The 22,601-nt window shown below is 54.6% G+C and overlaps 1 protein-coding gene across 1 annotated transcript; it reads right to left on the bottom strand.

Moving 5' to 3' along the window:
* Ubxn11 (UBX domain protein 11) lies at positions 1 to 21,154 on the bottom strand. The gene is made up of 15 exons (XM_052177674.1): positions 21,095 to 21,154; positions 16,399 to 16,502; positions 15,641 to 15,669; positions 15,100 to 15,198; positions 12,099 to 12,199; positions 11,661 to 11,715; positions 11,200 to 11,276; positions 8,599 to 8,725; positions 2,872 to 3,086; positions 2,565 to 2,642; positions 1,547 to 1,667; positions 1,334 to 1,437; positions 500 to 573; positions 284 to 424; positions 1 to 204 (listed from the first exon to the last, which is right to left on the bottom strand). Exons 2-15 carry the CDS (start codon positions 16,467 to 16,469, stop codon positions 21 to 23), a joined length of 1,476 nt encoding a protein of 491 aa, XP_052033634.1. The 5' UTR covers positions 16,470 to 16,502; positions 21,095 to 21,154; the 3' UTR covers positions 1 to 20.
* Between the last annotated feature and the right edge of the window lie 1,447 nt (positions 21,155 to 22,601).

The raw sequence follows: 22,601 nt of genomic DNA, 5'->3' as shown, positions 1-22,601 counted from the left end.
TGTCAGGGGCGGCACTTTATTCAGGGCAGTGAGCCTGGGCCAGGGCCAGTCCCAAAGCCCGGGTTCGACAGCAGGGCCCGTCGAGTCCGTAACAGCAGTGTCGCGTTGGGAACCAGGCCTGCGGCCTGCAGAGTCACTGCATCGTCCTGGTAGACTGTGGGTGGGAAGGTGCTCAAGATTTCAAAGGCAGCTGAGTCCATGTCCCTGGGTGTCCGGCAGAGTACGTCAGACCAGGCCGTGGGTCCAGGAACTCCCTGCAGCCCCAGGCCTGCCCCATACCCACCTGGCATGTGCTAAGAGGTTTCGCACGTCGCCAATAGTATCTTCAGGCCGCATCATCAGCAGGAAGGCCTGCTCCCCATTCTCAGATTTAATGCGCAGCATGGAGAGCGGAGGCATTGGCATATCAGGTGACTCCTGGATCCTGCAGATCGAGGCCCTCAGTGCTCCCCGCTCCCTTGCTCTCCTCCCTGCTCCCACCTCTCTGCCTCGCCCTCACCTCTGGCGCTCAGAAGCCAAGGCAGGCGTCTCCACTATGATCTCCTGGATCCGGGCAGGCATTGGGCAGCAGTTCTGGAAAGCAGCCATGGACAGCGGCTGGAGCCGTGGTCCCACCTAAATCATCTGCTCCTCCCTTAGGAGGACTGGCTCCTTGAGCAGGGCTGGACGGGACCAGTGAGCCAAAGAGCAGAAGTGCTCTGTGTCAACTGAGGCCCGAGAAGAGACGGAAAGGAGAGGCGGCTCTGGAGGCAACCTCGCCATTCTCCAAGTCCAGTGTGGGAAGCAAGCCCGCCCAGACGGTGGCAGGAGCGAGGACAGTCCCTAAAGCACCGTCACCCGGACCCCAGCAGAATGAAAGGAGGCTGAAGCTGGCAGCGATCAGCAGCTCGGGAAGCCAGGAACCAAAGCAGGCAGGCAGAAAGAAAAGTGAGACAGAGAGGGCAGTGTCCCAAAGTGGGCCTTCGATGCCGGACAGTGACCTTGGTTTTCTCCAACAATCCCCAGACAATGCCCATAGACTAAGCTGTTGGGGCACATGGCCGGCAGGGGCAGAAACGAGGCAGGAAGGGCAGCACAGAGCAGGTATCTAGCACCTAGGCCCAGCTCCTCAAGAACGTGACCTGGGCCTTGGACCCAGACCCTCACCCCCTCGGTTGCAGCCACCAACCCAGTTGCCCTGTGGGGGCGGGGTACAGAATCCTCACCAGCTCCACAGAGACATGATATAGTTCTGAGGGTCTCCTTGCCTCCTGGCAAGAGACTGTAGGCTGAGCCAGGGCTGGTGACAAAAGTCCCCTGCAGAAGGCTGCTGGGTAATTAGGGCTGGCCTCACCTGCAAGGTGTCCCTGATGGGTCCCCGGATGTCAATCACCTCGCCTTGTCGGATTACACACTTGGGAAGCCTGTTCAGAAATTTCTCAGCAGTCATCCTGGAGCCTGCAGGAAGGGCATTGGGAGCCTTGGCCCAGGGCGGACTGAGCGCTGGGTGAGGTCACCTGGAGCTTGCTCTGCACAGCCCTCCCCGGCCAACCCGGGCCCAGCTTACCGGAAGTCTCCTCCACCCTGTCCGTGATTTTGCGCATTTTCTGCCGGCCCACCACACGACCCTCACCTGGGAATGGGCCCAGACCATCCTCTGGGTAGACCTGATTTCGCAGGTCGCTTACCTGACAGGGAGAAAGGGCCACAGAAGCGGGGAGCCCAACTCTTCAGCCCTGAAACCTCACCCCCAGTCCTGCTTGCCCAGAGGCCTCAATGGGCAATATAAGCGCACCCCAGCTCATCCTCGATCACCTCAGCCCTGCTGATGCAGGCAGCCCTCTTACTCAGACTAGCTGAAGCCACAGTACTGAAGACCCCCTCCACTGGGGGCCTGAATGTCAGGAGAGGGTAGAGCTCCTGCTCTGGTCGAGTCTGCAGTTCAGACTCCATCCCTGCAGGCCACCGCGGCTGGTCTGTCAAGGCACAGACTGTCTTCACACAGCCACCTCAGAAACCCCCAGTCATGACTCACGCTATCTCGTGCATCATGATGGCACACGCCCACGCTGTGGCGGTAACCCGCCTCTGGAGCCTGCTTCTTCCTGCTCCCACTCACACCCCGCCCCAGATAGGCGCCTCTCCTGTCCTTGCAGCCCAGCCAACTCTGCTTCTTTTCGGCGTTTGCAGCGAGCGCCCTGCCTTCTACCCTAACCATGGGGTTTCAGAAGCTTCTAGAGGAACCTAGGCCCCTGTGCATTACAGATTCCTGGGGTGTCCCAGGCTGTTAAGGTGCCGTGAATGCTGGGTACTGTTCTGTCCTGCGATGCTGTACCTTCAAGATGCCAGCAGAGGGCACTGTCAGCTGCTCAGCTTGGGGGAGCCTCATGGCCACTGTGGACACACAGCCTCCTCACTCTGGTCCCAGCCCCCCTCCTGCAGGGCCTCCTGAGTGGATAGGTCCCTTGAGTGGACGGCTCCCTCTTAGGAGGGCTGATCCCCGAGGAAGCAATTAACCTCATTCTCTCCAACGCTGCACAGGGAAAGGGTGGGTTAAGGAGGGCGGGTTGAGGAGTGCGGGTTACCTTAAAGGGGACTCCGTCAGGATACAGCCGCTGCAGCTCTGCGGGAAAGAAGCCATCCAGTATGTCCCGGAGGCAGCGCTGCAGGGGAGTAAACAGGTGAGGCCTCTGTAGCCATGCTAGGCCATGCCATGCCATGCTATGCCAAGCCTGCTGTTTGGTTGGCAAGCTGTAAGCCTCACATTCTGGAAATGCTGAGGACTGGAGGGGCAGAGCCTGTGTGCTCTGTGGAGGGCAAACTCCACCCCACCATGACACCCCACCACATCCAAGCAGGCCAGAGTAGCATGAACCCAGAGCTCCATCCTACCTGCGTGGAGGGATCGTAGAAGGGCCGGAAGGGCCCATCAAACATCACGATGCCATTCCGGTAGAGCTTCAGCGGGATGGGCTCGAGGGTCCGGAACTGAGCGCCACCGGGCACTGGTGTCACCTGGGCCTCGCCCTCCACCACCAGCTCACTCAGGTCCTGTAGACTGGCCAGCAGTCTGTCGAAGTCCACCTCGGGGGGCACAAAAGAATCCCCTGGCAAAAGGGTTGATGCCCATGAGCCTCTGTGGCTGCTGCGTGCCCTGGCAGCTCTGGCTTGGGGAGGGGCCCACACGGAGCAGCGGTCTCGGTTCCTAAGGGGCCACCAACTGCACTAGCTAACAATGGCGGCTGCTGGAAACTTACCTTGACCTTTTTATCCGAGCCCTGACCCACCTCCCTTGAACTGACGGTGGCGAGGATGACCTTGAGCTCCTGCTGATTCTACCTCCACCTCCCAAGTGCTGGGATCACACGTGTGTCACCACACCTAGCAGGACACTTACTCTGGGGTCAGGGGCTTAATACCCATCGTTCCATTTCTTCCGCTTATGTCTGCTCCTACATTGTAAGGGTTATAGTTCTTCACATTTTCAGAGATGGAAACAGGCCAGACAGAGTTCACTGGCTTCTTAGCAGTGCACAGCATTAAGAGCAAAAGTCAAGCCAGGTGGTAGTGCACAACTGCAATTCCAGCACTCGGGAGGCAGAGGCAGGCAGATTTCTGAGTTCGAGGCCAGCCTGGTCTACAGAATGAGTTCCAGGACAGGGCTATAGAGAGAAACCCTGTCTCGAAAAAAACCAAATCCAAAAACAACAACAACAACAACAACAACAACAGAAAAAAAAAAAGAGCAAAGTCAAATTTGATACTAAACCCGTGCTGGGCACCGGGCTGGCAAAGCTCCCAGCTCTATATCACAGCTTTCATGGTTCAAATCCCAGCTCCTGTACTTCTTCCTGGCTGGCCTTACCACAGTGTTCTGGGTGGCTCTAAGGTGCCAAGGAAGCAGTCACGTGAGGGCTGACTCAGAACAGCCTGAACTGTCCAAGTCCATCAGTTCTACGGTGTATAAATGTTCCTCAGGCCAACCCCAAGGCTGGGGGCAGGGGCCCTTTAGTTTCCACTTTCTTCATGAGGAAACAGCATTAGAAAAGGAAAGGCGGACCATCCCAGGCCACCTGGCAAGCTGGACAACTTGGAACCCAGCTGTATCATCAGGGAGGGAGGGGAAGGGTGGGGACAGATGGCTCTTAGGGTGTGGGGGCAGCTGCTGACCAGATGGTCACAGACTCTTGAGCATCTGCCAAGGTCCTGGACTCCTCTGGAAACTGCTGCACACATGGCCCTGCAGTTCTAGGGGTGCAGAGGAAGAGACCAGCATACTCAGGAAGGTGCCATAAAAGAAGGGTGCTGGGCAGAGGGGGTGCTGGGCAGAGGGGGTGCTGGGCAGAGGGGGTGCTGGGCAGAGGGGGTGCTGGCCGGGCTCTGTTAAATAATGCCCTGAAGTAGAAACTCCCAGCACAGGAAGGACTGGGAGCCTCCTGGAGCTGTTTTGTGGCAGGATGTAGGTCAGGGCGCTGCTCGCCGCCCCCCACCCGAGAGGCAGTGCAGGTGCAGGTGCAGGGCCTGTGCTGGCTGCTGTCTCTGCAGTTGCAGACCTCTAGGCCCTCCTTGATCCTCCTCCCTGGCACTGGCTACTGTCTGGAGGGCTACGCCTGCCGCTCCTGCCTCTGGGCTTCCCTGTTGGGTGACCACCAACAGCCCAGCTTGTAGATCCTGGGAACTGAACCCGAGGCTTTGCGGATGTGACGCAAGCAGAGTATTGGCTGCATTCCACCTCTGCATTGCACCTCCTGCCCCACAATGATACCGACAGGGGTTTTCTTCACAATGACTTTAGGAGCAAACTGAGAAAACTAAGATCAAGGCCAGAGACTGTCCTCTAGGGCCGGCCCCATACCTCCTCCTACAACTCAGGAGTAAGCTGTCACAGAATGGGCCCAAGGCTGCTATCTAAAACAAGCAACCTCAGAGCCAAGGCTTGGGGACAGACACACGGGGTGGGCAGTGGGGGAGGGGCAGGCTGGAGTCCCTGGGATGGTCCTAAGGAATGCTGATGGCAAGTGTTTGCCTCAGAATACTGGCCTGGAGAACAGGGGCTGTGACCAGCGGCAGAGCATCTCTACAGAAGAGAGATGTGGATAGAGACAGCAGACAGAGAAGAGATAGGATGTGGAGAGAAGTGGGAACGGGTCTGCTTTCTGTCTAGAACAGTAGGAGAAAATAGCCTTGGCCAGGAAAGGACCAAGTAGGTGTGGCGGCTGGGCTGCCCTTAGGTTGATGGACAGGAGGGAGAGGCTGGGCACTGGGGAGAAGGAAGCTCAGCTCTGGAGAAACGTTCAGGAAGAATGGCAGCACGAGCCTGCTCTGGCCAGCCCAGGGCTGCTTGTAAGTCAGCAAGCACTCGCCAAGCAGCATTCAACAGAAGCCTTCATTTGGAGAAAATCGCAGCCTGTAGCGGGAGCTCCCACACACACATCCTAGGCCAGAGCCAATAGAGAGACATGTCCCTTTTGTGGGCTGGGCAGGTTAAGAACCTGACCTGGGCCTGACTTACTGACCCTCGGAGGCCTTGTGAGGTACCAGGCTCCAGGTCCTGTGAGCCTTGCAGGGCCTATGTGACTCATTCAGCTCTCTGTAGGTGGCAGCTGCTCCGTGGTGGCATTTGGGACACAGCTACCTAGGACCCTTCTCTTTCTTTTTTTCTTTTGGTTTTTTGAGACAGGGTTTCTCTGTGTAGCCCTGGCTGTCCTGGAACTCACTCTATAAACCAGGCTGGCCTCGAACTCAGAAATCCGCCTGCCTCTGCCTCCCAAGTGCTGGGGTTAAAGGCATGCGCCACCACTGCCCGGCTAGGACCCCTTTCTAGGAAGGGTCATAGTGCAAGGGAAGACCTTTGAGACTTCATGTAACGTTAGGAGTTTGGCTTTGTTTTTAAGGCAGGGTCTATGTAGCCCACACTGTAGGAAGCTGAGCCTGACCTCTTGACCCTCTTCCTGCCTCCTGAGGGGAGGCCATACAGCCAGGGCTGCTGCTGTGAGCTCCGTAGGCCAGGACAAGCTTCTGAGTCTTAACTTCCTCGTGTGTAAAAGGGGACCCCAACAGCCCCCGAAGCTCCGAGGGCGGCTGCTGCGGTTGGTCCCAACTTACCCTGGCCTCAGGCTACACCATGCCCTATGTTGAACCCTGCCAAGAACCCTCAGCACCCCTGCCTTGGTCTTTTTGCCCTGAGCCCATTTCCTTGGCCCTGGTCACACATTCTTGTCATGTTGGGTGTGATCATTTGCCTCCCAACTGCTCTGGGTACTTCTTAAACACCGGTTAGAGCACTGAACCCGAACATGGCTGGGGTGGAGCCTGCAGAGGCAGGTGCTGACCCAGCCGTCCACCTCTGTAGCCGCCTGCCTGGAGTCAGGAGGTCTGGCCCCCTCCTGAAGGAAGCAGAGAACCTTCCACCAGAAGGAAGGCTGCTCTCCAGGGTGTCGTGGTGGGCTCCAGGGGCAAAGCAAGTGACCCTCAAGCACAGAGACACCTACTGTGGCCTCAGTCCCTAGAGAACTGTGATCAGAGCCCTACTCTCGTTTGACCCACAGATCTTGTCCAGCAGGGCCTCAGGTTACCTCCCACAGCCTGGGCCACACGTGCTCCTCCCACCTTCTCACAGAGTGCTCCAGGGCCGTCTCTGACCCACCCCCCATCAGTCAAAAAGACCAAGGACCCCACCTCCCAAATCTCGCGTTTCCTCTTGTCCTCCACAGCAGTGACACCTACCTCATCTTCTATCAAATGACTGGGACCACCTCCCAGTGGGCTCTCAACGCCCTCTGGTCAATAGTCTTCAGACACTCTACCTTAGTTTTCTATATGAAATACCGTCTGGCCCATGCCAAGGCTGTTTATTCAAAATGCTTTGAAAGCGGTAAGAGACGGGCATGGCACACGGCTTTAGTCCTAGCACTTGGAGGCAGAGGCAGGAGTACCTCTGAGTTGGGGCTAGCCTGGTCTACACAGCAAATTCCATGCCAGAGTTCCAGGACAGCCAGAGTTACATAGTGAAGTTCTGCCTCAATTTAGGGGAGAGGGATAAAATCCAGGCCCAAGTACACGGTAGGATGACGCCTGTAACAGGGTTCAAGAGTGTGTTTGGGTCCCTGGCGCTGGAGTCACAGGTGCTTGTGAGCCCCCTGTGTGGGTGCTGGGAGCCGAAGGCCTCTGGAAGAGCAGCAAGCACTCCTAACCCTGGTCATGTCTCCATCCCTGGGTTTGTTTTTTGACACAAGGTCTCTTGTAGCCCAGGGTGTCCTCAAAACTGTTCCACAGCTCGGGATTATCTGACCTCCTGGTCTTCCTGTCTTTCCTCCTGGGGGTTGAGATTGCACATGTGGGTCGCCGTGCCCATCCCTACAGCTGCTGGGGATAAACCCAGGGCTCTATGCACTGAGTACACACCCTACCACCTCAGCCACGGCCTTGGCCCTGGAGTCTGGGGTTTTATGCAGGAAGAGCCTTCTGGGTCAGCACTGCTGTCGGCCTCTAGACTGCTTGGTGACACTACCAGGATACCTGTCCCCTCAAAGCCTGGGAAGCAGAAGCAAGACACGCAAAGGGCTCCATATTGACACATTCCTTCCTTGTCACCCTGAAGGGCAGAGTGCGCCCCGTTTTGTCGATGAACTTGAGAGTCGGGGAGGGAAGTGGGTTGCTCAAGCCACGAGCCAACCTTGAACAAGGGGTGGGGTGGAAATGAGGTGTCTGAGTTAGAGTCCTAGAGATGAATCTTCTTCACCCCCAAAGACAACAGGCTCTGTCTCAGAAACAGCTCTATGGTCCCAACGCTAACGACAAGGTGGGCTGGGTCCCCGCTAAATACCAGTGGTTAACCAATGACAAAAGGAGGCAGAGGCAGGTGGATCTCTGTGAGTTCGAGGCCAGCCTGTTCTACAGAGCAAGTTCCAAGACAGCCAGGGCTACACAGAGAAACCTTGTCTGGAAAAAACAAACAAAACAAATCAAAATGAAGGACAACAAACAATGAAAATCTGTCAGAGCAGATCCCACACCCTGGCTCACAAACCTGCAGCAGAACAGGGAGGTGGGCGAGGCCTGGGAAGCTGACAGGAAGAATACCTTCACTTACTTTTCCCGCCCGTCTCACCTCCCCAACCAGACACAAGCTCTTTATGTAGTCCAGGCTGGCTTTGAACTCTCAATCTTCCTGACACAGCCTTACAAGTGCTGGGATTAAAGGTCTGTACCACCATGCCAGGTGAGGTTTTGTTTGTTTAAAGACAGTGGCCTTGGGCAGTGATAGCGCATGCCTTTAGCCCAGTGCTCAGAAGGCAGAGGCAGGCAGATCTCTGTGAGTTCAAGGCCAGTCTGTTCTACATAGTGAGTTCCAGGACAGCCAGGGCTGCACAGAGAAACCCTGTCTGCATCAAATGTCTAGTGACTCCAGGACTCTGGAGCCCCTGTCAGATGAGCAGGCAGAGACGAAAGACAGACCGGGGAGGGAGACCTTGGCTTTTCTTTCCCTGACAAGGTGCTGGGTAACCCACATACCCCACCTCACCCCATTGTTGGGGTGCCAGGGCTTCAAACAATGGGCCTCTGGAAGATGGCAGGCTATCAGGAAGCTGGTGGGCGGGGCCAGGGCAGATGCTCTACCTGGCTTCCAGAACTTCTTGGCCTTCATCCAGTCTCGCTCATCATTTTCAGAGACTGTCTTTTCCTCTGAGTTCTCCTGGTCCATGGGCTCGCCCACCCACTGCAGGCCATAGTCACTGAGGAACCGCTGTCAGGCAGAAGAGGGAGAGGCGGTGCTGCACCACCTGCCCAGTTCCCATGGAAAACATCACCTGGCCAGCCCCACGCCCCCATCCCCGGTCAACCCAGGGCAGCCTGGACATAGAATGTGCCAGAGGCACTGAGCACTTCCTGCCTGTGACCCCAAAGCCCTTGACCTCTATGACGGCAGGTTCTGCTCCTTCTCTATGAGGAAGACATGACAGTCCTGTCTTGCCATGCTCATGCCAGTACCTAACACAGAACTCCATAGAGCTGGCCACCTCTGCGGGTCTGGCGTAAGCACGAGGAAGAGGCCAAGTCACCTGCTCTACAAGAGTGAGCCTCCCTCTTCTCTGCCATACTAGCCTGTGTGTACATGTGCTCATGTGTCTGTGATCCCATATGTGTGCGCATGCATATATGTACTTGTATGTGGTGCCAAAGGACAGGCCAGGTGTGTTCCTCTTCAAGCCCCATCCATCTTGGTGTCTACTGGGTGCCAAGGCTACCCGGTAAGCCCCTGAGATCTACTCAACTCTGTTCCCCAGCTCTGAGATGACCGCTCCATGGAACCACTCTGGCTTTTAAATAGGTTTTAGGGACAGAACAAAGGCCCTGCTTGCAAGGCAAGAGCTTTACTGACTGAGCCCTTCCCTGCCCAGGAAGAGTCGTCTACAAGTTAGACGGTTTTTGTTTTCTTTTTCGTTTTTTCTTTTCCAAGACAGGGTTTGTATAGCTGGCTGTCTATATTGCTTTATAGACCAGGCTGGCCTCGAACTCACAGAGATTCACCTGCCCTTGTCTCCTGTGTGCTGGGATTAAAGGCGTGTGCCACCACACCTGGTTAGAGTAGTCTGTGTTTCTGTAACCACGCTCTTCTCTGCCCTTCTGCTCCTCAGCTCACTGCCCTGCCTGTGGCGTGGCCACCAACTGACCAACTGCCTGCTGTTGTGAAATCCTGTCTCGGTTCTGTCTGCACCTCTTTCAACGCAGAGCTACACACACACACACACACACACACACACACACACACATGCTTCTCTGCCCTTTCCCCCCCATCCACCTGTGAGGTTCCCGGCGCCCAGCTCCGTCCAGCCCCGCCCCACCCCACCCCACCCCGCCCACGCTCCCACAGTCTCTAGTCTCACATACATAAGAACTCCCTCCAGCAGAGCCCACAGTGCGGCCTGCTTGGCCTGACCTCTCTTTCTCCCACCCATTCTCGTGACTTCCAGCCAGGTTTATGTGGCAGGTGTATCCCAAGTCTGCCGCCCCCACCCCAGCTCCAGCTCCGCCTCAGTGGTCCCAAGTAGTTCCTGCACTCTCGCGTCCTTTTGTCTCGTCACACATGACTCCCAGCGTCTCTGGACTGTCAGCCTTGTGCATGTGGCGGCCATGACTTTCTGTACAGATGACACAAGCCCAGTGGCAGCAGTGTCTACTAGGATAGATACTGTGGGTTTGTTCAGTTGATGAATCAGCCGGGCGGCAGTGGCACACACCTCTGATCCCAGCACTTGGGAAGCAGAGGCAGGCTGATCTCTGATCTCTGAGTTGGAGGCCAGCCTGGTCTACAAAGGAGCTCCAGAACAGCCAGGGCTACACAGAGAAACTCTGTGTCTGGAAAAAAAAAAAACCAAAAAAAATGAACGACTCAATAAACATGTGAAAGGTGCATGCTTGAGCCCTGGGTGCGCTCTGCTTTGAGGCTGGCCCCACCCCACGCTCCTGCCGCATTCCCAGCAGGCTGGTGAGGCACAGCTGCAGCCAGATGTGAGCAGGCCTGCAGTAGGCTGGAGCTTTGGAAACACTTCTACTTGAAGAGAGACATTTCAGAAAGGACTCTGAAGGGGGCCAGCAGAGACCTGAGCTCTAGCTTAAGGAGGCAAGAGTGGGTGCCCCCCCCCAAGTCTTACAGCGTGACCACAATTCCCAGTGGAAGAAGTGCCTGAGGCAGGAGACCACCTGGCACTAAGCCTGGAGTGAGCTATGCACCCCTTGTGGAGGTTCGAGTCCCACAGGGGAAGAGAGATAAGGCACGCTGAGGGCAGAGGATGAGGAGTCTGCACTGGGCCGCTGGAGCGCAGGGAAGTTCCAGTTAGGAGAGCAGGGCCCAACCACACTCCCACAGCACAGACTCGCTGACTCGGGAGAGAGCAAGTGGAGCTTAAAGAAGTATATTAAGGAAGAGTGGGCGTGTGCTCAGGGTTTGACTCGGACCCAAAAGGAGTGATGTGTCATCATGGTGCCGGATACCCGCCCCCACCCAATCCCCCCACCCCACCCCCATCCTCCCACCCCCCACCCCATCCTCACCCCTATTCCCCCCATCCCCCCGCCCCCACCCCCAGTTCTAAACTCGGAGTCAGCCCAGAGCAGGGAAACAGGCAGGGGCTGAGGGGCACAGCTGCAAATCCTTCCAGGCAGCTCTAGACCAGGGACAGCAGCCTGGCTGCCCACGTCACCAGCCCCGACTCTTACCTCCATCTCGCCAACCTGCCGCTGCAGCTGAATGCACTGTGTCTCCAGCTCCTCCTGCCTCTGCAGGGATGCACTGTCTGGGGAAGAAGTGGGTGAGGAATTCTACTGCCATGACTGGAGGCTGCGGGCGCTCTGCCCCTAAGGTCTTCTGGGGACCCTCTGAGAACTGCCCAAGTCCGTCTAGACTCTAGACCTCTCTCCTAACGCTGGTAGGTGGGGAAGGGGGTCGCCTGAACTGACTCTCAGGGGCATCCATCCCTTCATCCCTTGGAGTGGCTCCTCCGTGCTCTGGACAGTGCGGTCTGGGCATAAGGCACTGGGTAGTTTTAACTCCCTGGTCCCAGCTGTCCAGACCCCGCCAGGAGTCTGCCTGATGCTGTTGGAGCCTTGATACCCATAAGTCTCTGTCCAGCACCCATGAACCATGGACCCAACCGAGGACCTGACCAAGGGCTTCTTACTCTGGTGCTGCTGGAGGGTCTGCACCAAATCCTCCAGGGCCAGGATCTTCTGCTCCTGAAGCAGTGAGACTCAGGGTGAGTGGACGCCCTGGTGGGTCCCAGAGCCCCAGAGGGTGGAGAGGAGTGAACGTCAGCCCTTCCACTGGGCAGGACACACCTTTTGCCTGAGTGTGAGCGTAAACCTCTGGTACAGCCCCTGCGCCTGAGCCTCAGACAACCCATCTCTCTAACAGTCACACTAGTTGAGAAAGGCACAGCCCACGTCACGGGCTCTGTGTCCAGCTCACCGCCTCTGCTTGGCAGCCGGCTAGCCCTACCCAGCCCACATTCTAGCCTCTGCCTTCTGCTCAGCTCATGGGGACCAAGGTTGTTCCTAGGTCACAGCTTGCCATCAATTAGAGGAATGTCCTCCCTGGCTGTCCCCTGCCCGGGTCCTACCTTGGACAGCAGCTCTTCATTCTGGGCCTTCAACTGTTGCTCCAGCTCCTGCAGCTTCCTGGCCATGGACGCCATAAGCTCCGAGTCATGGAATACAGTGCCTGACAAGGGGACAAAGTTTCTTGTGACAGGCCTGGAGCTGGGGCTGAGATGAGAGGAGGCAGAGGGGGAGAAAGCCACGAGAACAGAACCAGCAATTCCAACAGCAGCGAGCACGAGGGGGAGAAAGCCACGAGAACAGAACCAGCAATTCCAACAGCAGGGGACAAGTGGGTGGGAGGAGCGCTTGAAGCTCTACAGAGCAGTTCCTGTGGTCCTACCGCAGGCCATGACGTCAGTGGGCTGCTTCGGGGGTGGGGGGGGTGGGGGCCAGAGGGTGCAGCGACTTGTTCCGGGTGTGTGCATCAGTGGGGAACATACAGGCCATATTTAAGTCGTGTGTGTGTGTGTGTGTGTGTGTGTGTGTGTGTGTGTGTGCGCGCGCGCGCATATGCACATACACATGTACAGGGCTACTACATACTCCCATGCACACACAAGCAGAGGCAAAAGAGGACATTGGAAGCCTTCCTCTATGGATTGAATCTAGGGTCATATGCATGCTAGGCAACTGTACCTGAAGACTGCTGTTTGGGGTAGGCTAGCTGGCCAGAAAACTCCCACAATCCACTTGTCTCTGACATCTAATGGTGGGGTTGGATTATAGGCATAAACAGCTATGAGAGGCTTTTATACAGGCACTGGGGACTTGAACTCAAAGCCTCCTACATTCATACCAAGGGCTTTTCCCTATACTGCCGTCTCTTTGCCATCAAGCCTGTGACCTAACTTGGATTCCCTGGGACACACGTGATGGGAGGAAAAGAATGAGTTTTCTTTGATGCATACACACTCACCGTTGTGTGCACACATGGGGACAAATACACACGAAGTAAATCACTCAATGCATCTGGACTCTGCCACTCGAGGACCTTTATTTAGTCCCAGTATTCAGGAGACAAAGGTAGGATATCTCTCTGAGTTGGGAGCTAGCCTGATTTACATAGTGAGTTCTAGGACAACAGGGCTACATGGTAAGATCCTGTCCCCAAAAAGAAAAGTTAATATCATTGTTTTGTTTTTAAAAACTGGGTACGATCTAACCAGGCATAAATACTGCAATGATGTGTGAGGTCTCCCTGCCTTTCAGGTCCCCAATCAGGGGAAAATCATTCTACGAGGTATTTGGAACTATAATGGAGAAGAGGTGGGTCTTAGGAGGGCTACTGGAGTATTCATGCTCAGAGGTGCAGCAAAAACACCGCCTGTGTCTCCTTATCATTAGGACATGCAGGGTACCAAAGGCATTAGTCCCGACTGTCCGGATCTCTGCGAGGTGCCCCTGCATGCCAGTATCTCTGTACAGGCCGAAGGGGAGGGGCCACAGTGAGACACAGTTGCCAGGATGGGAAGGCACTGTCCTCCTACTTCAGCTTTTCTGTACAAGAAGAATTTCAAAATAAAGCTTGGGAGCTAGAGCGGGAGAAGTTCCACTTCTCTCGCAGCACAGGAGGGTCAGGAGTTCAAGGCCATCTATGGCTACACAGTAAATCTGAGGCCACCTGACTGTCGCAAACCCCTCCTGGGGGGGGGGGGATAAGAGTGGGATAAAGAACACAAGCCCTCCTTGTTACCACAGACACTCCCCTAACACAGGAACTGCAGCCATGATCATGAGACCACGCAGGAAGCCCAGGATGGCTCAGGAGAAAGATGGTGAAACCTTAACTCTACCTTGAGTCACTTTCAAGTCCCTGAATGGAGACCATCTCCCTAGTGGGCATGCTCACTCAGTGAGGGCTGTCAGGGACTTAGAGCCGAAGCACCTTAAGCCACTGACGCGCATGCATTCAGGATCTGGAAGGATACAGAGCGCACACCACTGGGGCAGCCTGGGGAGATGGAAGCGTCCAGGCAGCTGGAATGTCCGCAGGGAATATTGGGGAAGAAAAGGTGGCGCTGAGAAGGACTGTAAGAAAGACCCTGGGAGCAAGGGATTCCACCAACAACCTAGCCAGCACAGAGCTGCTTGGAAAGGGAGGCGGGGGTGGGGGGAAGGGCGGGAGAGCAGAGTACTGAGCAGAGACATGAAGCAGGAGAGGCAGGTCCTATTGGAGACCTTGGTGGGGACACTCCAGTTAGGTGTGGCAGGGAGAAGCAGCGAGAAGATATACAGTCCCTAAAAGGGAAGGAGATGGCTGTGTGACACTGCTGTGCCCGGCCAGGTGAGGGATCCTGGCTTTGTGACTAAGTAGCTGTGGGATTTGGGTTGGGAAAGTCCTGCCAGTGTCAAGTGGAGGGAAGTCTGGTCCAAGATCACCTGGCAGTTCCCTCGTGCTGCCTAATGGGGCCTCTGCTCTGAGTACCCTGTGTGATAGCCAGAGACCCCACCAAGCAGCAGCTCACCAAATCCTTATAGCATGCCAGCCCGGTGCTCTGCCCCCAGAGGACAGGGAAGCAGGAGGATCTTGATGTTGTTTAAGATGTCACGTCTGATGGAAAGTTCTTTCTAGTCACAACATCTCCTGATCCCTCCCAGTGCCTTCTGCCCCCATTCTACTGTAGGCAGCTCCACACAGCCCTTTGAAGACACAGAGTCGGGTGCAATGGCCTCCTAAGGAACTCAGCCCTGTTTGGAGCATGCGGATGAGGAGGCAGATGACCAGAGGCTGAGCTCTCACTTCAGGTCCTGCGCTGTCTCTGAGCCTCAATCACAGACCCGTTGACACACTTGATGGAAACTGGAGGGTTTCTAGCCACAGCCTGGCTTGGGGCTTGGTCAGGTCCCTAACCTGTGGCTCTAGGTTAAAACCTTTCCTGGATGAGTGTAGGGGTACAAGCACTGGGGCAGCTAGCCAGAAGTGGGAGCAGCATCTAAACCTAGCATGTGAGAGGAGGAGCCACTGTTCCCAGAGCCTCTCCCTGAGCAGGGGCCCCGGGCCCTCTAACCCTCTGTTCTCACCTTGCCTACCCACAGGGGCACCGATGCCTCCATAGCAGGAAGGCAAAGAGATCTTCTCTTCTGAGTCTTGTCCATCATTCAACATGTCCACTTCATCTTCTGCAGACAGGAACACCTGGGTCACTGCTCTGGGACCCACAACCCAGAGAACACTCTGGCCTGGGTCCTGGCCAAGATAAAACAGCTTATACACTGCCCTACAAGGTTCCCAATCAGGCCAGTGGTGAGGCCAGGGCCCCAGGGAGAGAAGGCTACAAGAGAGAGACTGAGGTCCGCATCTCTGGCCTTGCCATGGCTCTGAGGTACCCATAACCACCTTCTCTTGGGCAGAATTTTATGATGGTGTGAATCTCTCTGCTGAGGGATCAGAGCAAGTGTGCGGCCCAGACCCCTGAGCAATGGGTGGGGAGCTGGAGTCCAGGGAGCAGGCCAGACGCCCGGCCTCACGAGACCTCAGCATGCTCTTTCCTTGCATGCCCAGTTGTAAGGAGATGCAGGCTGGTGAGAGGGGAGGGGACGTAGGGACAGGGCACACACTCACCATCTCCGTAGATTCTTATCCCTCGCCTCCTGGGGACCCGGGCAGGAAGAAGGAACAAATATTAATTAAGCACCTTGGAATGCCACCAAGGGAAAGTTCTAGACCCCATGCAAAGCTAAAGCGATAGAGGTTAAGCCTCTCTGTCTCCTGAAGACTCCCACTGCACCTCTCCTTAGCCAGGGTGAGCCAAGGGGCACACTGTCCAATGCCTGACTCCTCCCAACAGAAAATTGAGGGCCCTACAAGGCCATTTTGGATGGGGAGACCACAAGCTTCCAAAGCCCAATGCTGACCCTGGCTTCTCCCTGAAGTGCTGTGGGCCCCTGGGGCTGCTGCTTAACCTCTCTGGTTAATCACCTCGGCCTGAGCCAGACTCTACGAAAAAGCAGCAAGGGAACAGGAGATAGAAAAGGCTTTGCGTGAGGACTGCCTCAAGATACAAGGAAGGCATCAGCATGTAAAAGAGCCCAGCACAGAGCCTGGCCCAGGCTGTCGGCACATTCATGTTGTGGGTGCTGGTGAACAGCCGCTCACAGCCACCCTTACAGGGCTGTGCCACACAGGGAGGCCCCATCTATCTTTGGTCAGCACAAACCACAGTTTCCTGAAGGCACAGAGAGAAGGAAGGTAGACACGGAAAACCACTAGCTGCTCTTTGTTTTCCCCAAGATGCTGGGATCATTCTCCTCTGGTGAGGGAAGGATCACAGAGGAGACAGGGCAGGAACAGAAGGACCTGGGGGCCGGCTGGCTCCTTACCCAGGATTCGCAGACTCCGACTCCAGGGGCACCTTCCGTGTCTTGCTAAGAGAGGCCAGAGGTGAGCTCATAGCTCTAGGCTTGAGGTTCACTGTCAGGGACTCCTGAGAGGAAAGAGGGAAGTCAGTCCTTGGGGACAGAGACCCAGGGCCTCAGGTCACAAGGGGGGGGAGGGGCTGCAGCTTTTCCTGAAGGGAAGCACTGTTCAGGGAGAGACGCAGGCCTCACTTCTCCAATGTGGGGTGAGGTTCCTGACAGGATGTCTCCTCTGAGATGCCGCTTCTCTGTTCTGAACATGGAAGTTGTTGCCTGATGGGGTGCAGGGCCTGCAACTTCTCCAAACTTAGAGTGTGGCCACAGACTACCCAAAAGGCTTGTGTAATTACTGACCCACCAGAGCTGGTAGGCATAAAGCCAAGGTATCTCCTCCTGGCTTCCAGGAGTCAGGTACCACCTCCGTCATCTCTGAGGCAGAATGGCAACCCGCAGTTAAGTCACTGAAAACACAGTCATGTACTATGGACACAAGTTTCTGGGCCTGGGAACGTGCTCTACTGTGCAGTGTTACAAGGCACGTCGTTTCCGCCCATGCGAACCGTGCACGGTCTCAGCCCCTACCAGGCAGATGATATGGCAGGGACAAAGCCCTAAAGCATCTGCCCAGTGCCAAGCTCAAAGGAGACACCTGAGGGCTGGGCCATGGCTCTGTGGGTCACTGTCATTGGTACACAGTGGGTGGGACTAATGCACAAAGATGTTGACAGTCAGTCCTTCCCATGAAGGACAGACATGTGTACAGCCATCTGTAACTAAGAGTCGCCGCTCTGTTCCCTACATGATGTGACTGAAATCTAACAAGCCTAGAGCCAGAGAGGGGGTCTCCATTAGGGAGGGTCTGAGATGAGTCTTTATCAGGTTAAATTCAAAGCAGTGCTCTGGAAATGCAGCACTGGCCTCGCCTGAGGTGAGGGTTAGTTTCTGTCAAGGTGACACAAGCTAGAGTCACCCGAGAAGAGGGAGCCCCACAATTGAGACAATGCCTCATCAAATGAGACTGGAGCCAAGGCAGTGGCCTATCCTTGATTGATGACCGCCGAGGGCGGGCCCACTCCTCTGTGGGCGGAGCCACTCTGGGCTGGGAGGTCCTGGGTTGAATAAGAAGTGTGAGTGTCAGTCCATGCCTGACTTCCCTCCGTGTTGGACTGAGACCTGGGAAGTATCAGGGAAATACAGGCTCCTCCCCAGGCCCCTTTCAGCAGGGTCTTTATCCCTGCAGGGAGGACACTGGACACTGCATGCCGCCTGGAGGCTGCCTCCCTCACCCTTCTCCTCATGCCACACCCTTTCCTCAGCCAGGACCAGAGGTCTCACCCTATCATCCAACATCCTCAGCACACCCCTGCATGGCTCGGCGGGTCTGGGCTCCCTCGTGACTTATGCGGTTAAATAGGACAGCTCCCTTAGTGGCTTCCTTCACTGTGCTCACAACCATGACAGGCCGCAGGCCTGAACAGCAGGACTTTAATCTGGCATTTTCTTTCTTTTTTTTTTTCTTTTCTTTCTTTAATTCTTTATTTACTTATTAAGTCAAGGTCTCAGTATGCAGCACTAGTGGGTCTAGAACTCAGCGAACGCACCTGCTCCTGCTTCCGGAGTACCAGGAGTAGGGAGATGGCCCACCGTTCCTGCTCAGCTCTGGGACTTTCTCTGATAAAGTTACATAAGTGGAATCAGATGACAGCTAACCACCTTTTTCTCACTTAGCTTTACCTAGCCAGACTTCATAAACTTCTTCATTTCATTTCAAAGTATAAAATTAAAAGTTTTTTTCAGATTGTTTTTGTTTGTTTGTTTGTTTAGATAGAGTTTCTCTGTATAGTCCTGGCTGTCCTGGAACTCCCTCTGTAGACCAGGCTGGCCTCAAACTCAGAGATCCACCTGCCTCTGCCTCCCAAGTGCTGGGATTAAAGGCGTGCGCCGCCGCTGCCACCACCATCTGGCAAGAGTTCTTTTTGAATGTTTTGGGTTTTTGTTGGTTTTGTTGTTGAGACAAAGCCTTCCTAGCTAGTCCAGGATAGCCTCTAATGTGTGAGCCTCCTGCCTCAGTCTCCCAGTGTCACAGTCCTGCACTCATGGGCAGGTGCATATGCACGGCCGAGCTCGGAGGGCCACCTGGAGTCCAGCCCCAGGCACTCGCCACACTTTTATTTTTAAAAACACATAGAGGATTTGTCACTGGACTGGAACTTGTGAAACAATCTAAGCTGGTAAGCGGCAAGCCACAGGGACCCACGTGCCTCCATTTCCCCAGCACAGGGGTGGCCTGGGCCATGTGTGGGTCTCTGTTTTGAACATTGATTTGTTTGTTTATTTATTTGCATGTGCAGATGTGCCCATGCACACCATGAAGTGCATGTGGAAATCAGAGGATAACCCTGAAGCGAACAGCTTTCTCTTTCCATACTGCGGGTCCTGGGGATGGAATCCGGGTGCTCAGCCATGGCGGCAGGCGCCTGGACCCGCTGCCAGCTTGCAAAGCTTCGCACTTCTTCATTTTGTCTCATTTTTTAATACATTCTAGAGCTCAAGGTCAGGCCCTCAAGCTTTGCTAGGCCAGTGCTTTACCAACTGACCTATCTCCCCTCAGCCCCTTGTTAGTTTGAGAAAAGATTTTACTGTGTAGCGCTAGTTGGCCTAAGGTCACAGAGATCCTCCTGCCTCTGCATGTAGAGATCACAGACACAACTCACCCAAAACTCTGCAAAGCCAAGTGCAAGGGTGCACACCCGTGAGCTGGCAAGGGCAAGGCCGGGCTCAAGGTTAGCATGGGCTACAGAGCACATATCATGCCAGTCAGAGTTACAGGAGACCGACTTAAAAAACAAACAAAAACCCTGTACACCTTGATAGCTTACCCTCCAGTTCCCACCCTATTTCTCCCAGCCAACCCTAGGTGGCTCCTGACAGATCTACCCATTCTGGACATCTCAAATAAATGAAGCATAAAAATGACCCGGAGAGTCGCCCCTCCATCTCCCCCTCTATGGGCCCCATCACCCAAGGGCACTGTTTTCCTCTCTCTGTTCTCTCTTCACCCTATCAGCTCCCAATCCCTTCAGATCAAACGTTGGCACGTCTCCTCAGGAGCTATTACACTGCTGTTCCTTTAAGCTCTTGGCTCTGATGATAAAGACCTAACTAATGCCTTCAGACTGGGAAGTCCTCCTAGGCATGGCTGTGCCGGGCGCCCCCCTCATTCCCCCACCCCCACCCCCACCCCCACCCTGGCCAAAGATATTTTGTTGCTGCTGTTTTGGCACTGGGACCTGAAATGCTAGGGAAGTACTTTCCCACTGTGCAATACACTCAGTCCTTTTAAATTTATTTATTTATTTTGAAGATTTATTTATTTAATGTAAGTATACTCTTTTCATTCTCTTCAGACACACCAGAGGAGTGCATCGGATCCCATTCCAGACGGTTGTGAGCCACCATGTGGTTGCTGGGATTTGAACTCAGGACCTCTGAAAGAGCAGTCCGTGCTCTTAACTGGTGAGCCATCTCTCCAGTCCCTTAAATGTATTTTTAATTATGAGCATTTTCAGGGCTGGAGATTGAACCCAGGGCCTTACATAAGCTACATCAGTACAATAGTGCTGAGCTATATCTAGAGTTTTATTCCTCTTTATGAAATAAAGTCTTAAGCTTGAAAATGGCCCTGAGGTTAAGAGCAATTGCTGCTCTTGGGAACCTGGCTTTGGTTCCCAGTAACTAAATTGTAACTCAGAACCCTCTTGTAACTCCAGTTCCAGGGGAGGTGATGCCTGCCTCTGGCTTCCTTTGACACCAGGCATGCATGTGGTGCACATACATACATGCAGACACATACATGTACAAAATAATAATAAATATATAATACATATTATCTATATATAAAGGTCTTTGCCCCAAATGGCCTTGAACTGGCTCTAAAGTCCAGGCTGACTTTGAACATGTGATCCTCCTGTTTCAGCCTCCTGAGTAGGTTTACAGGTCTGCAGACCACCAGGCCCAGCTTCTATTTTCTTTAATTATTTGTTTTTTGTTTTTGAGACAAGAGTCTCACTCTGTAAACCAGGCTGGCCTCAAACTCAAGAGATCCTTCTGCCTCTGCCTCCCCAGTGCTGGGATTAAAGGTGTAAGTCATCACTCCTGGCTTTGTTTTATATTTTAAATTTTGAGGTAAGGTCTCGCTGATTTGCCCTGGTTGGCCTGGGCCTCGCAATGCAGTCAGATAGGGTTCGAACTCCAATCCTCTTGCTTCTGTCCCTACATAGAGTATCTCACTATCTCACTACAACCCATGAATTCTGTAAAAGTACGGTTGTCGCCTCCGGTTGAGGGTTACAAACGTGCCCTATGTCTCTTCATTCTGAGGACCAAACTCAGTGCTGCCCAAGGCTCGGCGACAGCCTGATAGCTAAGTGACATCCTCCTAATCCCTTGCTGGGCGCGCTTGCGTTGTGAAGGCTACTGCGCACAAAGCCCGCCCCAGGATCCTGCCGCCTGCTCCGCCTCCACGCGCGGACATGGTGAGTAGGGTCCCCACGTCCCTCCTGAGCCAAGCCATGCAGGTCGCCGGCCCTCGGAGTCAAGGCGAGGGCCGCGGCCTGCGGGAAGACTTAGCGGGTCAGAAAGGCCCGGAGCTGGGACTCACCAAGGGTCCAGCGAGCCGTCCCGCGGCGCCGCCATCTTGTTGTCTCGGGGTTTCCCAGGCGACCAGGACCTGAGCACTTCTCATTGGCTAATTCCGAAAGGACCTCTAACGAACCAGCGGGCAGCGAAGGCGGGCATAGCGGACTGTGTCGGAATATTATTGGCCCACAGTGACGAGGAGTTGCACGTGAGACTTCAAATCCCAGAATGCACCGTTCTCAGAGGTCAGAGGGCGTTCTTGACGCTGGGACTTGAGTTCAAGAGACTGGGAACCTCTAGACCACCTTCAGTTGCTCCTGACATTATCAATATTGATCAATTTGATCTTGGGGAAATCATGTTTCTGACCATGCAAAGATGAATTGGAATAATGCAAAGTACTTATCAAACACCTCTACAGATGCTTTCAAAAATATTCCTTGATGGTGGCACTAGCCTCTAATCCCAGCACTCAGGAGGCAGAGGCAGGGGGATCTCTGAATTCAAAGCCAACTTGGTCTACAGAATGAGCTCCAGGACAGCCAGGGCTACTGAGAGAAACCCTGTTTCAAGAAACAAAAACAAAAAGACTCTGATCCAGGGATCCTCAACCTGTGGCTTGTGACCCTGTTTGGGGCCCCATATCAGATATCCTGCATATTAGATAGTAGCAAAGTTACAACTATGAAGTGGCAATGAAATAAATGTATGGTTGGGGTTCAGTACAACACGAGGAATGAGATTAAAGGGTCACAGCGTCATGAAGGTTAAGAACCTCTGCTAAACTCTCCTCAGAGTTACTTCCCCGGGCCTTGTCACTCAGTGTGCGATCTTAGCGGCCCTGGAAATCTTTCTGGTGTCTCCAACCTTGAATGCTAGGAGTCCCTCTTCACTTCCGGGTGGAGCCCCGGGCTGCCTCTAACCAGTGCCTGAGTTCCTATTCTTGGGTGGACAGAATCCACGTGACTTTTAGGCCATTTCCTGAAAGATGCTTAGCTAGCAGGCATGGCTCCTTTGGGGCGAGGGAGTTTATTGAGTGCTAGCGGCTCTGAGAGGAAGGAAGCAAAGAGGAGTCTTCCAAGCCCATGGAGTCCCTGAGACTACAGTCTCGCTCTCTCTATCTCTTCCCTCTTCACCACCCTACAGCCACCACCTCTGATGAAGACCCATCACCCCCAGCGTATGATAGTACCTGAAGCCTTTATAGACTAAGTCCTGTCCTCCACCTCCAGAAGCAGCGCACTCCCTCCCAAGTGCTGGGCTTTTTCTGGAATGGAGCACACACCTTGCACTGCGTCTCCAAACCCTAGCTCAGATGCCTGTTCTCCTGGAAACCTGCGCCTTCTCCCTCCTCTTAAGCAGAGTTACACTCTACAGCCTGATGCCACGGTGGCCTTCCTATCCAGTTTCCTGATCTACAGATGCCCTGCTCTTGTTAGTATGGGCCTATGAAGTCCTCAAGGGGAGGGTCCCCTCTGGTTTATCCTGCCCAAGCTGGTAAGTATCAGTAAACTGGAAGAGTAAGTGAA

This window comes from Apodemus sylvaticus, chromosome 3, assembly GCF_947179515.1.
Source record: "Apodemus sylvaticus chromosome 3, mApoSyl1.1, whole genome shotgun sequence".
NCBI lineage: Eukaryota > Metazoa > Chordata > Mammalia > Rodentia > Muridae > Apodemus > Apodemus sylvaticus.
The sequence above is the reverse complement of the archived record's forward strand: the minus strand, read 5'-3'. Positions and strand labels throughout refer to the sequence as shown.

Coding starts and splice junctions, on each gene's coding strand:
- Ubxn11 (XM_052177674.1), bottom strand. CDS start 16,469: ATGAGCTCACCTCTGGCCTCTCTTAGCAAGACACGGAAGGTGCCCCTG. Junction 12,200..15,099: donor TGCCCCTGTGGGTAGGCAAG/GTGAGAACAGAG, acceptor TCCCCTTGTCAG/GCACTGTATTCCATGACTCG. Junction 574..1,333: donor CCATCAGGGACACCTTGCAG/GTGAGGCCAGCC, acceptor GCTGCTTTCCAG/AACTGCTGCCCAATGCCTGC.